A 16,769-nucleotide genomic window follows, 5' to 3' on the forward strand; every position below is an offset into this window, starting at 1 on the left:
TGGCTAAAATAATTTATTCGTTACAACTTCATTAAAGAAATCATATTTAATCAATAAAAAATCCATACAAATTCTGAAAAATTTCGAAAAAATGCCACAAAATCACAAAAAATTGATAACGGTTAGTTTAACATTTACTTTATAAATTTGTCATTCCCACCTCATATTTTTACTCACTCATCTATTTTTTGCATATTAAATTATTGTAAAAAAAATTTCTTTTTAATCATAGTCAATCCAAAGGGAAAGAATTGGTCCACTCGTGGGAACCACTTAAGATTGTATTTGTTATTTCATCATCGTTCTTTATTGTTGGGTGTTGCTGCTGTTAATTTTATGTACGTGCTAGTCCTTAGTTGTTAGTGTGATTTCCTTTATATATTTGTCGTCATTCATATTATGAAATACAATAAATTGTGTTGTGTTTATCATTTTTATGCATTTCAAACATTAAAAAATACCAAACAACTTGAAAAACCGTTGGTGGAGAGAAAATATAGAATTTATAATTTGGGTAATAAAATTATAAATCCAAATATATTCAATGTTGATCTTATATTAAAGATTTCTTTAAAATAAAATCAATAGCATAATTTTTATAAATATTTAAGTCATAAATTATAACTGAACCATCACTTAATCTAAATTAGGCTTAATTTAATTAGGTACAACTGTATTTCTCTCAAGTATGAGTCTATGACTCTCAGCATGCAGCTTCAGCACATATGACTATCACTCGCAGATCACAAAATCATTTTTTATGTCACTGTATTACTCACACACTCATTACACCACTGTGGCTGCCCTTACCCTAACCTCTCAGATAGAGATATATATATATATATATATATATATATCACTTGGAACCCAGTAACTATAGAATGTACAACAGTACAATATAATGCGATTAAATTCCATTTGGACCAAGTTCCTTTAAGATTAACTTATATAGTTTTGATTGTGGCAATTTTGCCTTTTAAGCATAGTTTTTTAATAGTTAACTTCATCAAATTGATCCTTGGCCAAAAAAAAAAAAAACTTCATCAAATTGATCGACAAAAATAGCATGCGACTCATAACACATGCTAATTAATACAATTATTATTTCGGATATAATTAATGCAATTAATAGACACAAATTGAGAAGGTAATTTTTTTTCCTTAATTATGCATTTTCTTTCAACTCAACTGAACAATAAAAAGACAACATTGCATGAAGCTCATTTTGGGAGGCGATTGTGCCAATGAGCATTCCCATTGGAGGCTAAACATGAAAATAATATGCGTATTAGAGCTGTCTATGGCGATGTAATTCATGTTAGCTCCTTCGGCACCAGTTAGGAGTAGTTATTGTGTAGAACCCTAATAAAGAGAGATCGATGGAGTGACAGTACGGCTTAAGCACCAAAGCTTAATGGATATGCAAAGCAGTCACCTAGAACTAAAGGAATATTATATACATCTCAGCATTATTGAAGAATACAAAATATCAAAGGGCAAATAAGACACATAATATGGAAGATATTTAAGCAGAGTTCCAAGAAAAAAGAGTGGCTAAACAAAGGACTTAAAGAGCAAGCATAATTCTGGAGGCAATGCGAGCCCCCAAACAGTCAATAGGGGAAAGAGAGCACCTACATAAAGTCCCCAATAGGACACTAGCATCACCACTAGATCCAGTACTTGTACCCTTGTTGGAACTTTATAAGGGATTCACTTTCCCATGTTAAAGGAACTATTATCATTAAAAGATTAAGTAAAGAGCAATAGTATATATACATAAAAATCATCTTATACAACTAAGTAATTATTAATAATACATAAAACAATAACATAACTTTAAGTTATTAAGTGTAGTTGTTGGGTAGTCCAGTTGGAAGGGCCTTAGAATTAATTACCCACAATGCACTCAAATTCGATCCTCCCTCCGCCCAAATAAAAAATAAATAAAACTTTAAGTTATTAAGTAATGAACAATAATAATATTACTTGAGGATATTAAATAATTAATAAAAAATAGAAAAATTACGATTAAATAATTAATAAACAATAGTAAAATTACTTAAAGAAGATTAAATCATTTTAATAAAAAAAAGATTAAATAATTAAAAATAATGCAAAATAGTAATATTACTATAAGAGAGTTAAGTACATTTTTTTAAAAAAAGAAATTAAGTACTCAACAATAATAAACAAAATAACAAAGTACAAACGTTTCCTTAGGAGGTTTGTAAGAGGGAGACTTTTATCTTTCTGAGGAAAAAAGGGAAAAAAGGGAGAGAATGTAGCTTATATGTGTAATCTTAAAATGATTAGGTGGGTCAGTTGGAAAAAAGAAAACGTGAATCCTTGGTGGTAGACTGGTAGGGTTAGATAGTGATATTATGTGCAACTTACCTTTCATTGAATGAAAGTTTCAGCTGCAAACATATATTTACATATATGTATTTATATATAACAAACAAAAGAAGCTCTTGCTTAGTAGAAGGCATTGTTCAACTACATTGTGGGTTGGACAATGTAGTTTAGATGCATATATGCCTTTAGTTCTAGGTGAATGCTGTTGGATTAGGTCTGAGGTGCAAAGAGATAAGGGGTTGCCAGGCATGACGGGCTCGTTGCACTAATCAGACGAATATTAAAATCCATACACCACAATTAGAATGGGAATAACAAATTCAACTAAATCCCAGCTGAGTCCAAATAAAAAAAAATATATATATAACTTCCAAAATAAAAAACGGCATACAGAAAAAATATTCACAATACAATTTTGCAATCACCAAAAGACTAATTTCAGAAAAAATAAAACAAAAGATTGCTCACACAATAATGGCCTTGAGATTGGGCTCTTAACTTCTAATCCTGCGTTTTTCTCCTAAAAAAAAAAAAAAAACAAAATTCTAATCCTGCGCCCAAAGTTGTCTTGCAGTCACACAGATATAGATTACTACAAACAATGAGAAAAACAAACACAAAATGCACACACATGAATTCAGATTGCTGGAAAACAAACGGGAAATATGGAGCTTGATTCCATACCATACCAAGCATATTGCAATTGGAATTTCTATCTTTACACATTGCAAAATTGCCATGTGAGACCATTTTTCCTCCAAGATCTGGGCCTCCCAATAAGGAAAGTATATTATCTCTTACATGGGTCAGCATAGAATCATAAGAAACATGACTCTTATATAGTACAACAGATCGTCTCGATGTATTGGCAGTACAAAAGAATCTGAAGATTAAAGACCTAATCCAACAGTACGGCCATCTCTTCTTCGTAGTCCAGCAGTGTACTGCTTCTCTAAATCCAGATGGAGTTCCTTCTGCTTCTCGGCTTGGAGGAGCTCGCTTTCTTCTTGATTGTCGGGCTTGTGTTCCACCTTCAAGTCGCCCTTCACACCCTACAATTGGCCATAGGCACCAAGGCAACCTCAGACTCTAAAATTGTGTTAGTAGGTGGAAATTCTATGGGGCGTAAGCCAGTCGTTCAGAAAAAGATAGAAGAATTCTATTTGATGTTAATTGTACTCACAAAATAAATATAAATATAATAAAAGAAAAATTATTTACCATGAGTTTGTTGAATTTTTCTTGTCTTTCCCGGTCAGAAAACAAAGTTGTATCCCAACGGTGACCAGCCTGTAATTATTCAAAAATGGCATCTATCAAATTATACAGAGAGAAGCTAGACCGAGAAACAGCAGAATAAACCCAAATCCATTAATGGTAAATATTTGTAGAAAACTTTTAAAGTAAATAGCACTTTCTCTCAACAACTTCCATTATCTTTCTAGTTGCTGATACTTACTATGCTAATTAGTCTATTATTAATTGTTTTTTTTTTTTTCTCAAAATAAGAACTAATATCGCAGATACAAACTTTATGCCAATTTTTTGAGAAAAATATTGTATGTTGCATACCAAAAGATTATTGATATTTACAAGTGCTATATTCAACATAACAATACTGTCATAGGAGTACGTTTCACATGAAGAGCACATGATAATAGTTAGTGATGCTAATAAGCATGAATGCCACAATTGTAACTTAGGAGATATTATTGGTGGAAACCCATTATAATGATAACATAAGAGATACCTCTTCTGCAGTTGTGTTCTTTTTGTTTCCCCACAGCAGCTTTTTCTTCTGGTCAGCAGTCATACATCCCACAGGACCCACACCAACAACAAGGTTCCTATTAACTGCCAATATGCAAAACAACTTTTTAACCAAGTAAACAGAACCAGGGAGGTTCAATTCATTGAATCTACACAGTAGTTGAATTTAGTATCTACTGTCTGATTATTCCATCAAAGTAATATAGAATTACGATGCTTGAGACACAATTAAAAATCCACCAAGACAGATGAGCTATCTATGCTATATTTCTAGCTGGATGCTACATCAAAACTGTAGGAACACATTCCACTCTACAGTTTTTAACCTATTTTGCCGCATATCCATGCAAATGTGAACAAATATGGATTTCCATTTCACTGAGTAGGATAGGTGTACAAAATTTCGTGTTACATCTGCATGTGTTGTTTTCATAGCTAAATACCTACTGGAAATAGGACTCTAAAGCAAAAAAAATTGGAAAAAAACAAGGAAATTAATTTTGCTCAAATTATAGAATGAAAAGATAATAATTCAAACAGCCACCCCCTGAGAAAAATTATTGTCAACTAGTAATTAGTCAAGGAAATATATTTAGAAATACATTCACCACTCAGACTCAACTCACAGTTTTTTGGATCCATCCATTGCATCTAAGTTGGTCTTCCTATCTGTTCAATTTCTTTTTATGGCGGCTAATGGATATCAATTATTTAGTAAAGGAAAATGTCTTAATATTCATCTTAACATTCAAGGAGTTCTGATCGCAACAAATTTCTTCTCTCTTGGAGGTTATGATGTCATATTTGGAGCACATTGTCTAAATGCTCTTCAAACAATGCCAAAGTTTGTTACCAAAAGAAGAAAGAAAACAATGCCGCAGTTAAAGATTGGTTGCCCAATACCAGTAGCAAAGGATCTCCTTAATGAGCTTCATAATGCAGTCATATTCTCATTAATTGAGCAGCTTTGGTTTTTCAGTTTTACTCTTTGGATAAGTTTGTTTATGTTTTACTCCTTGGATTAGTTTGGACAAGTTTCCTTACTTTTTTTTACTTGGCCTTTATTAAAGTTGTGTTAAAAAAGGAGTTTGTTTAGCAGATGTGTTTCCTTGTGCGTAGGAGTTTGTTTAGCAACAAACTCTATCCTTTATGTCTTTAAGAGTTCACTGTGATTAATAATTAAAAGTAAATGAAAGTCAATTAAAATTAGAGTAGAACGTCTAGTGGAGGCGACTACCTTCGAAGTAACTTTATTGTCTTTATTTTTCTTCTTTGCGAAAGGCTAACACCTTAGGCTTGGGACAAGGGACGTGACATGGTACCCTAAAGATAATAAGATTTTTAACAATACATACAAACATGTTTCTTATTTTAGAAACAGACTAAAAACTAGTGCTTCGGCCAAGGGAAGCAACATAGCACCCTAATGATAATAAGAAACTAAACAATAGATAGATAAGGACTTAAGTTGAGTGAAAAGGATGAGATGCATCTCACCATTCATATCTTATCTAACATTTGAGATGCAAGACCTCAACTAAATTCCTCACTAAAACGCTACTGTATATATAGACTTTAGTAACGATTTAAAATAAGAAGCTAAATTAATTAATCTTCAACCATTAGATCCAAAAAAATACTCCCACAACCAGGATTTAAACACTTCCACCTTAAGTGTTTAATCCTAGTCGTAAAAGGAGATGCAGCAACCTAAGGTTAACAACTTATTTTAACTGCTTACTACAGCCACTCTGTTGTGTGTGTGTGTATTGATATAGATATTTATAACATTCATATAGAATATCGCCAATATCATCCTATGGAGGTAATATTTAGATGAAGGTATCACATACCTAATTCAGCAGCTTTCATCGCAGCAACTTTTGCAGCATTTATATCATTAGCAAAATCTGCATCATTGGCCTGGGTTTTCCCAAGAGTCACTTGCTTGGAACTTGAAGACTCCCTTCCATCAGCTGTAGTTGTAAACTTTGAAACTAATCAAAGAGTAAAACTTATTGGAGAACAGACTTAAGTAAATATTTTTTAAGGATTAACATTAAATGGAGAAACATAAATAATCCATTACCATCTTTCTGACCATCAATGTCCTTATCCAAGCTAAACAATTTTGGTCTTTTTGCAGTAAATTCTTGATTTTCTCTCCTAAAAATATCCTTATCTTCAGACCGCTCTGCTGGTTCTCTAATGATTCGGTCCTTGCTCCTGTTAGTTTCCTTGTCATCATATTTCTTCCTTTGCTCTTTGGAAAGGCTTTCATCATCCATTTCCTTCAAGTCACTCTTATAACCTTCTTTTATACGATGTTTATCATCATCTCTCCGTCCACTTTTATAATCTCCTGAACTCCTACGATAATCTTTTTTCTCATCCTGAACCTCTTTGTCCGCCATATGCCTGTCTTTTTCCCCTTCCATATCTTCAAAATGTCCATGTCTCCTGCCACATACAACTCGTTCAGATGATGAGTCCTTTTCTTTATATTTCTGGTTCTCAAGAAACGAAGATTCTCTGTCTTTATCCTTGCTCCTATGACCAGGACCATCATATTTAGAATATTTGTCCAAATGTCGTGAATAGTCTCTTGACCTAATATGATCAGAACGAGCACCACCCCTTGAGTCCCTACCAGACCGAGAATTTGACTTCTGGTATGTTCTTTCTTCATCATTCGAATGCTTGTCATATTTTATGTAGTCATCATGCGTATAGTAACCATGTGAACTTCTGGAGGATTGTCTATCGGAATGCCTGTAGGAATTACTGCTTCTTCCATAATAGCTCCTGTCTGAAACCCTGTCTAATTCCCTCCCATCATCTTTCCTTGGCCGATATTCAGAGACTTTTCCAGGGTCTTCCCTTGAAAATTTTGGGCTAGAGCTATGGTCACGCATAGGACTCCCTGAAAAAATTTCCAAAGGCTACATAAGGACCAAAATATACAGGAAATTAACCAAACCACCCTTAAACTGCTTCAAGTATCACCGGAAAAAGTTTTGCAAGACCATCACCAAAAAATACAAATCTCTTTCCCTCACCCATATTAATTTAGTTTTTTGATACCCAGAAATCCCCTAGGTGAACCCTGATTCGAAACTGCCCCCCCCCCCCCCACCCCCCCTTGCCAAACCCTACAATCCTTGGGAGACAGGAAACTCTAGCAAATAGCTAGATAGGCACCTTTGAGGAATTGAGCCTCGGACCACGTAGGAGCAAACCATGAGCCTGACCAACTCGACTAAACCCTCGTTGGTCTCACCCATATTTTGACCCAGAAAAAAAAAAAAAAATCATTTCATTCCAATTCGGAGTCACTATTTTACCTCACTGAGAATCAATTTTGATGAACATAAGAACACAAGTATTATGCAGCTAAGCCACCTGACCCATACTTATGAAAAAAAAAAAAATGCAAAAAAAAAACCCTAAAAAGAAGGAAATCAATTGATATACGCTGTCTTCTAGTAACTTCAAGCATCAGCTTATAATTTGTAGAGCAGAAAGTAGAATCAACCCCTTCTACTTATTCGTTAAACAAGGTATAAGAACCTAAGGCAAATTGTCAAATTTACTGTGACTTTTTCCAGGATAACTCCTGAGGACCATTTAAACTCACTGAAAATCAACACAAAAATTGAAAAACTAACCATCAGATGAAGAAGACCCACTAACTGGAGAACGACGCCGATACTTCCTGTTGGCTGTATCATTTGAAGGCTTGCGAAATGTTGTTTTTGCATCACCTTTATCAATGGGTGGAGGGTCTAAGTTTGAATCCATGATGGCTACCACATGACAGCACCAATATCATTAGGTTAGCATGAATATTGATTTTATTGAAGTCAACTTAAAATTAAAGTAATTTATAGGTACCGGACACACACCCCCAACCCCACCCCCATTCCCAACACAGAGAGAGAGAGAGAGAGAGAGAGAGAGAGAGAGAGAGAGAGAGAGAGAGAGAGAGAGAGAGAGAGAGAACCAATGCTTAAGAGCAAAGAAAAAGCATCTGAGGGATACAATTCATGGAGATAATTATTTACAACTAGAGAGGTGAAGAACTGTCTAAATCCATGCAGTCACAAACAATAATTTCTCCTACTCCTAGAAAGGTGAAGAACTGTCTAAATCCATGCTCCAAACTCTGTGTTTGTGTACTGTGTAATATGACTGAAAAGAACAAAGAAAATGGTAACCCAACATTGTGATTTCCTATAGTCTTATGACCCTCGTAGACATTTCACTCACAAATCCCAAGATATTATAGACGCCGCACGCACACACATACATGTAGGTTAGAATCAGCAGCATCCTTTAATTTACACAAATTTTGAAAATGGAATGCTCTGCCAACAATATAAATACAGTTCAACCCTAGTAAATAGCTAAAATAACTAACTAATCTCAGGCCATTAGATCTAAAGATTAAAACACTCCTGCAGTCGGAATTAGAACACACAAAACCAGTATTAAAATCCCAACAGTAGGAAAAAAAAAAAAAAAAATCCAACGGCCAGGATCAACTCTTAGAAGACAACCACCTAGAAACCTCTTAACAATATTTATATATCCATTTTATTTCTAAGAATTAACATGGCACAAGAGAAACTAAAAAAATATGAATTTAATTGTTTACTGTGTTTTATCAACACTCAAACGGATAAAAATTCCTGAAAACTCATTGAAATCCTAAGCAATCAAAGATTTAAACGTTTTGTTGTTTGATCCATGAACCTTACTTAAGGCCAAATAAACCTCTACTTTCCAAAACTGAAGCACACACCACGACAAACGTGGGACGAAGGCAATAACAGAAATGACAAAAATTAAGACCAGAATATAAATTCCCTTAAATCTTCCTAGGTTTTCTCGATAACCCAAGAACGCAAACACCTAATCTAGGGTTTATAATTGAAAAAAAAATAAAAAATAATCCGAATCTAGGTTTTCCTACGAACGCCTTATTTCCATTTCTAATCATTCAATATGTTTTTTATTTTTCTCTAAAGAAACAAAACAAGACTTGAAAATAATCCCGATCTAGGGTTTCAAAAATTCGAGAGAGAAATAGAAAAGTGAATTGAAAGGAGTAGAACCTGTGAACTGGATTGGAAGAGTGAGTGGAAACGCAGATGTGTGAGGGTTTGAGAGTGAGAGGAACCCTTGGCCTTGCGCTCTGCTTCTTCTCAAACTTTGGGGCTTTTCAGGGAGGACTAGTGGTAGGATTAGTTAGGAAGTGCTCCTTCTAGCGTGTCACGTGACTCACGTGCATACTTTCACACGTGCAGGGCATTATTTTATATATAAAAAAAAAAAAAACCACACCACTCTTCGTTCTTGCTCTGGAGGGTCGCTCGCTCTGTCTCAACTCTCAGTTTTCACTCAGTCTCACGCTCTCACCACTCACCAGCCATCCAAATCATCGCCTTCAATTTTTATTTTCGGTATGGGCTGGTATTTCTCTTGAATCTCTTCCATTTTTTTTGTTTCTAAGTTTATTTTTAGTTTCAATGTTTGGGGATGAATTTAGTTAGTTAGGGATTAAATTTGAGTATTTAGGTTTAAATGTGAGAACTGAGAACCCCATTTGAATTTAGGGATTAAATTTAGGAATTTTTTATTTTGTTGGATTTTATGCCCAAATTCCCAATGACCTGAGCCATACCCATTTCAATATTACCCAAATTCTTATCAAATCACATTATTTTTTTGTTAAACGTATAGCTTTTGGTTCTCCATTACCAATCATCAGTTACAATACTTGCGTTGTATATGTATGTGGGGTAAAGAGCAAGTCCATTACTCCAGTTCAATTTTATTGTATATTTATTTGCCTTCTTGTTACTTAGTAAAGTCTAACTTGTATATGTATTGTCTCCAGTTCCTGAATAGAACAAGCCATGGGCCGATGGCCATAAAAGCAATCATAGAGTTCTAGTAAAAAGAAGACGAAGTTTGGTCCCATAGAGTGTTAGAGAGTATATGATGTCCGAACATATGGACACAGATTTCATTAGTAAAAGCATATGTGATCAACTTGATTGATGTGGGATTGCTTGAAAATTTCAGGTGCCAAGTTCATTAAGCTCAATCTTGATTGTTGGAAGTGGAAGTTTGGAAAACAAGTTGTATATTTCATTATTGTTGGTTTGGTAAGCTGCAAATTTCAATCTTAAATTCTTAGTTTCACATTGCTAGAAGGTTGCTAGGTGTATCTTTTCTGTTTATTAATGAAATTTCCTCGTACCGTCGAGGTTTTTTTTAGCCCTCCCCAGTTTCAAATCTTGGATCTGTCCCTGCTTCCTGAAGCAACATAACGAAAAACAACAACAATGAAGCAGAAGAAGAACAAGGAGTTGGCCGTTAAAGCCTCCTCAAAACCAATAACAGCTACAGAGGCACTCGTAGTCCACCTGATCTGCGGCTTAGGATTATCTGTAGCTTTCTGGGTTGCCTACAATGTGCACTCCATCAACCTCGTCTCCCATCCTTCTCATACCCTCCGTCTGATCTGCGTACCTTCTCGCACACTCTGACTTGACTTCTCTGTTTCATCTCCAAATTTTGAATTTTCTATCGATTTTGGCTGATTACACTGTTTTTTCATCTGGGTTTTTTTGTTTTGAAGGTTTACGAATGCCCAGTTGTGATCCTTCTCTACAGTCGGTATCGGAAGAACCATGAACGATGCTCCGTAAGCTCTTTATGCCTTTGCTGTTCTGTTCGGTTGCTGAGAAACTGATGGGAAGTGTGAGAAGTGGGTAGTCCTTGGTTTTCTCAGAAATCATAAAACTATTTTTTGTGACTTGTGATTAATTGTGGTTTCTCTTATAGTCTTTAATGTCATTTTACAGTACTTGAAAGCTGTGGGACATGGCCTACTTGGGCTTCCTGCTGGTTAGTACGCACTTCAACTTTGTATTATGCTATATTATTTGTATATATTCTAAAAGCATTCTTGTATATAATAATTTGGTTTTAAATGGTATCAATAAAATTCTAACTAAGGAAATGTAAGTTATATCCATGACTAGAGATGTGTAATTCTGATTCCTGCTTCATGCATTCACAAAGTTGCATTTCTAGAATTTCCTTATGAATTTTTACTATAGGAAGTGCAAAGTCTTTTTTATTTTGAGCTTTTCTTTTGCAACAATATTCATTAAGAAAATATCACAAGTTGTTGTGTCTTACGCTCTGTAGGGGTTGTGGTGAATGGATTAGGAGCAATTGCGTTGGGTGCACCTGTTGGCATCCAGTATGTGAACTAAGAGCTCAACATGTTTTGTCATTAATTAGTATAATTTTGAAAGTAGAAGTCACATTTGAGGTTGGAAGGGCATAGATTTACACCCTTTTTTCCCTTTGAACAAAACTAGAATTTCATCACATCAACATCATCGTTATAAGGTACATTATCTACCTTCCTTTCTAAAACTCAATCCCTTTTGACATGTTTGTTTTTTGGTTGAGAAAAGAATGTAAATCTAGTCTTGGTGGATATTTTTAGTTGGCAAGTTTGACTTGTTGAGGATTTGGTGTGATTTATGTTTTCAGAATTATCAAGAAAGATGTGTTTTTAAATGGTCCATTGATCACAATTTCATCATTTGATAAATTTAGTTGTATTACGATCTGTCATGATTTCCCCCCTTTCCTTTTCTGACACAGGTATCTACCAAAGACCATTAGCTGGTCTCTTGCGATGTCATTGTTCAATGTATGTTTTACAATGTTTAACTTCTACTTTTAGAGTATTATGGCCGGGATTCTTAACTTTCTTTAAGCTTCGCTCCAGTGTTATATATTACTTGTTATTATCTCGCACTCATTGTCTGGAGTAACTTATAATGACATCTATTTATTAATGAAATGCAGTTCTTTTTTTGTCAATGAATTAAATAATTTTATTCTCTTAGTTACAGCCCTCTATTTACTGAAATGATTCTTATTCCCTTTTTTAGTTCTTCATTCCCTTATTGGTCACGCTATGCTTTTGATACATTTATTAACATAATTTGTGTGTTTTTTCAGATTGTGCCTGCAGCTTCTGTTTTTGGTTCATCATGGACGGATTGGCAACGCATATTTGCATGTACAAAGCAAGTTTCCTATCATTAGTTCCCTCTTCTTTCTCATGTTTAACCGTATGAATCTTTTAGTTGTAATCGTTATTTGGGTATGATGAAAAATGATTCCAGCAGAGAATGTATTTGTTTTAAACTAATACTAGCTATAGGTTCAATTATGTACTTGCAGGCTTATCAAACCTGTAGATTATATGATTTGTCTACCAGCACATGGAATTGTTATTGGAGCTTGGTTTGGGGCTTTTCCAATGCCGCTTGACTGGGAACGTCCATGGCAGGTACTAATTGTCTCTTTTCTTTTTCCCCTATATTACTATGCTTGTCGTTGTTTTGTAAGATTTATTTTCTTCTTGTGGAATCTTATCTGTAATTAATTATCTTCTTCTTCTGTGTTTTTCATGTATGATGGTTCGTTTCAAATAATATAATTAAGTTTTTTCTTTGCACATAATTAGAATTTAAATATTGAAGTCCCATATGTACTTGTACTATTATGTCAGAAAAGATCATTCTAAATTCACCTTAATTAGGTGACTAAATAAATTGCTGCATTAGTTATTATTGCAAAATTAGTCGGCCTTCTGGTACCTGTGCAAAACTGGCCAAGTTTTAGGGACTTTAGGAGTACCTGTCTCTAAGTTTCTTTCTTTTTCAATCTTTCATCCGAGTGCTCTCATCAATCTTTTTTCACGGATTGTTTTGAAGAGATATTATTACGGCACTTGGCTATCAGCAGCATCCTTTAGCAATAAATGTGCCATCTAGATGTATTACTTGATCATCTGATGAGGTTTTTAATTAGCTCTGAAATATTATGGTTAAACATGACTTCCATAAAAAAACCTCACACTCTAGTGGGACAAAATAGTGGGTAATGACTTTGTGTTGTTACAAGAGAGAAAGGGAGTTGGGGTAATCATGCCTTGTAGATGACTCTTCAACAAACTTTTGGACTCTCTGTCTTAGTGTCTGTTATAGTTCCTTGAAGAGCTCTAGTTTCCAGCTAACATTCAAGAAATCTTATTGAGAATGTTGATATTCTCTACTAATTGGGTCACACCCTTCTGAGTGTCACTTGGGGATCTCGCAGTTGTGACTCCAAAGTCTACGCTAGGAAAGCCATGTTGTATGTAGAGATCTCCATTGTCAAAAGATAAGCACCAACACTGCCACCAGAGACACCAAACCATTGAGAAAATATTTGAGAAAATGAGAAAAGTTGACCATGGTAATTTTAGAGGGAGTACAGGAATTTTGGTGCAGTAGAGACTCTATACATGGCTGGAGATTCTAGGGAAGTTTGTTTTTTTTTTTTTTGGTGATAATCAAATGAGCATGGCAGCTTCCTAAGTTCCAAATAAATTAAGACCTACCCATATAATAACCATGTTAAGAATATTTCACGATACACATTCTATTGAGTTGGTTTGGGTTAGATTGGGTTCTCAAGACCGGAATCTTCTGCCATTTATTGTGTTTCTTATAAATATACCCAAAATGACTTTGGAGTCACTGTTCACCACTTTGGAATACAACTTCAAATGTAGTTCTGTAAAATTGACGTGTGTCCTGTAACATGGAGTATTACAGGATGATTCTTTTGGGCTGCCAATTCACAGATGCTAACTTGGTTTACAACATCAGTTTTTTGTTTTAGGTTGTGGTGGATCTTATTGATACATGACACAACCACTCTTAAACTACTTTGGACTTTTGTTCTACAGTTTAGCGCTAAAAAAGCTTTGAAGGTTTGTTCTAAAACAGTGGGCATTCACAATCACAAGTCATGGGTCTTGTTTGATGCATATAATTGGATTGGATGGGTTAAATATCTAAATTCATGTATATTCAAGGAAGAAGATGAATGTGTCTTTTAACTTGAAAAAAGAAGATGGGAGGAAGATGGATTAGCCATAAAGGAAAACTCATCCTCACTAGTCCCACCATTTTTGTGGGATAGGAAGGGATAGTTTTCCCTTATGAGTAATAAATCTTATTCTCATCTTCTTCCTTCGAGTTAAATGCTTCTTCCTTAATACACATTAATCTAGCAATTTAACCTATCCAATCTAACCCCAAGTATCAAACGAGGCATAGTGTTGCAAGTTGGTTATTTAATAAGTTTTAACTTGCAAGATAATTTATTTTGTTTGTACGTGTTTGAGTAACTTGTATGATCATTTGAATGCATCTGCCTTGATGGGTTGCTCTGCAGGAATGGCCTATTTGTGTGAGTTTTGGAGCCATTGTTGGGTACCTGGTTGGAATCGTGGCATCGTTTGGCTTTATACTTGTGCAGCATCATGTCAAAGGAGACTAAGAAGTGAGATGTCCAAATGTTTTTTGCTGCAGTCTACGTAGGAACTTTTGACCAATAATTTAATAGAGATTTTTTTTTTTTTTCGGGAAACTAGATTCTTGTCCTTGAATGCAAATTTATTGTGAAAATGAGGTACAGAAAGAATTTAGTTTCATTTTTTTTAGTGGTAAATTTAGGGTTTGAATAGAATATATCTATAATTTATTATGAAAAGATCAATTTATCCTCATTAAATGATCATGTGATGGACACGTGATCTATTTTTAACGAATTATAAAATGTCCCATGATGACACAAAATGCAATTTTATATCCTCCAGTGGCACGGTCCAAGATAAATCCTCCAGTGCAATTTACGGTACCCCAATTCACTCCAAAGTTTATGCCCTAAATGTAAAATTTGCCCCTTTTAACATATTTCATTTCTTATGTTTTAAGTTTTAACTTATGGGTTTCTTTGCATGCACCGACGATAGTTTCTTTTTTTTTTGGGCCATGTCACCGACAATAGTTTAATAGCTAAATATATCCTCCATTCTTAAGTGATTTTCGGTACTAAAGACCGGATCAATGATCTCTGATTGTGTTGTGTACATTGCATTGAAGCTAGTAATATGTATGAAATGATAACTCTGTATCTCCCTACACAGCCTAAATGGTTAGGCACTTAGATGTAACCATAATAGTTCATTAGCATTGGCAAGGGCATGACCCGAAAAGCCATTGGAAAGGAACAAGGGGAGGTTATCTTTTTTTTTTTTTTTTTTCTTTTGTTGGGATTGAAAGGAAAAGGAGGAGTTACAAGACAGAACTTGTGTATCTTCGGCCAAGTACAACTTCCACAAACTCCTCCAAATTCATCACCTTCACATCTCCTCCAGCTCTAACAGCAACCAACACAGATGTTGCAACCCCACAGACAATTCCTGCATGGTGAACAAGCTTTTCTAAATCACCCACAAACAAGCATGAAAAGTCTTCGACATATTCTTAGTATAGGGAGTATTTAGGTAGCCAATACAAACAGATGAATTAAGCAACAGCTCAAATATGGACATATGATCGACATATGATCAGATGTAATCCAAGGATGCAATATGTTTGAGTGGCTGATATCTAGAATTCAAATACTTGTTTGGCCAACCTACAGAACCTGCTAGAGTTGGGAGTAGACGCGACTTCATCAAGTCATGCTAATGTTCAGTTACGGGTAAGCCAGAATATCCAGTCAACAAGATTTACACAAGCAAAACTAGTGCTGCTGAAGCTCAAAACAACAGACATAATACTGATGGCTCAAATCATAGCACTTAGGATTCTCGCAAAGTAGAAGAGAAATGGATGACAGATTCATAGGAATGTAATACCTGGAAAATGAATGTAGCCTGAGACAGAGACAGAGTTGCTGTGCGGATTTTCCTTTGGCGCAACTTAAACCCCCTCATACGTAGCCTAAGTCTACCGTGTCCATGTGGCCACCTCAAGGGATTTCCCAGTTCAACTTCTCGTTTTTTTTTCTTTTTTCTTTCGGTTTCCTTTTTAATTTTTAAAAAATGCTTAATGCTTCCCACATATTTTTATTGTGTGCATAATCCCCCACATAGTTACTAATATACTACATTATTATAAAAGTGAATAATTTAGGTTTTTTTTTAAAGGCCAAATCTAGAACCCACAGATCCACCCTGCCCGGTTGCAAAAAACCGGTACCAAGCCGGTCCTCTGGCATCGGGACTGAGAGAAAGAGGAGAGGCAAAGAGAGAGGATGCGGGGGGAGGGGGAGGGGATGGGGCAGCGAGGAGAGAGGAGAGAGAAACTGAGGGGGAGAGAGAAAGGAGTGGCCAGTTCAGATGTGCGCAGGGCGGAAGGGGGCGGCATTAGGGGAGAGAGGGAGGAAGAAGAAGATGAGCTCGAGGAGGGACATAGGTGCAGGTCAAGGAGAGGGAGGAAGAAGAAGATGCCTCGGTGGTGAGAGACGATCATTGTTATTATAGGACAGTAATTATTTAAATTAAAAAAATACTTTATTAATTATTATTGTGCAACAGTGGCAATTATTGTTACTATCGCAAAGTCACAATCATTGCCGGCGATATGGTCGAACAGTGCGACAATGACAATTTACTTAATTTTCATTAAAAAAAAACAAATTTATAAAAAAAAAATATAATGTGGACTTTATTTGTATAAAGTAGATCTATTTATTATTCT

At 35.1% G+C, this 16,769-nt stretch overlaps 2 protein-coding genes across 4 annotated transcripts; one reads left to right on the top strand and one right to left on the bottom strand.

Moving 5' to 3' along the window:
- Nucleotides 1-3,012: 3,012 nt before the first annotated feature.
- On the bottom strand, nucleotides 3,013-9,376 carry LOC147282666 (pre-mRNA-splicing factor). The gene is made up of 7 exons (XM_086247849.1): nucleotides 9,246-9,376; nucleotides 7,797-7,934; nucleotides 6,218-7,051; nucleotides 5,982-6,125; nucleotides 4,109-4,212; nucleotides 3,580-3,648; nucleotides 3,013-3,410 (listed from the first exon to the last, which is right to left on the bottom strand). Exons 2-7 carry the CDS (start codon nucleotides 7,927-7,929, stop codon nucleotides 3,249-3,251), a joined length of 1,446 nt encoding a protein of 481 aa, XP_086103975.1. The 5' UTR covers nucleotides 7,930-7,934; nucleotides 9,246-9,376; the 3' UTR covers nucleotides 3,013-3,248.
- An 86-nt stretch (nucleotides 9,377-9,462) lies between these two features.
- Nucleotides 9,463-14,909, top strand: LOC147282667 (glycosylphosphatidylinositol anchor biosynthesis protein 11-like). Of its 3 annotated transcripts, XR_015122846.1 has the most exons (11): nucleotides 9,463-9,603; nucleotides 10,219-10,301; nucleotides 10,415-10,664; nucleotides 10,778-10,843; nucleotides 11,004-11,046; nucleotides 11,353-11,407; nucleotides 11,821-11,869; nucleotides 12,184-12,251; nucleotides 12,409-12,517; nucleotides 13,884-13,987; nucleotides 14,455-14,585. XR_015122846.1 is itself a non-coding variant. In XM_086246935.1 (10 exons), exons 3-10 carry the CDS (start codon nucleotides 10,482-10,484, stop codon nucleotides 14,557-14,559), a joined length of 678 nt encoding a protein of 225 aa, XP_086103061.1. In that variant the 5' UTR covers nucleotides 9,463-9,603; nucleotides 10,219-10,301; nucleotides 10,415-10,481; the 3' UTR covers nucleotides 14,560-14,909. The 3 variants fall into 3 exon arrangements, 2 of the variants coding, with proteins under 2 accessions (XP_086103061.1, XP_086103062.1); XM_086246935.1 differs by lacking the exon at nucleotides 13,884-13,987 and having other exon boundaries at nucleotides 14,455-14,909; XM_086246936.1 differs by lacking the exon at nucleotides 13,884-13,987 and having other exon boundaries at nucleotides 9,488-9,593; nucleotides 14,455-14,909.
- Nucleotides 14,910-16,769: the final 1,860 nt, after the last annotated feature.

The sequence above is a fragment of the Dryas octopetala genome, chromosome 6 (assembly GCF_963921425.1).
Source record: "Dryas octopetala chromosome 6, drDryOcto1.1, whole genome shotgun sequence".
In the NCBI taxonomy this organism is placed as follows: Eukaryota; Viridiplantae; Streptophyta; class Magnoliopsida; order Rosales; family Rosaceae; genus Dryas; species Dryas octopetala.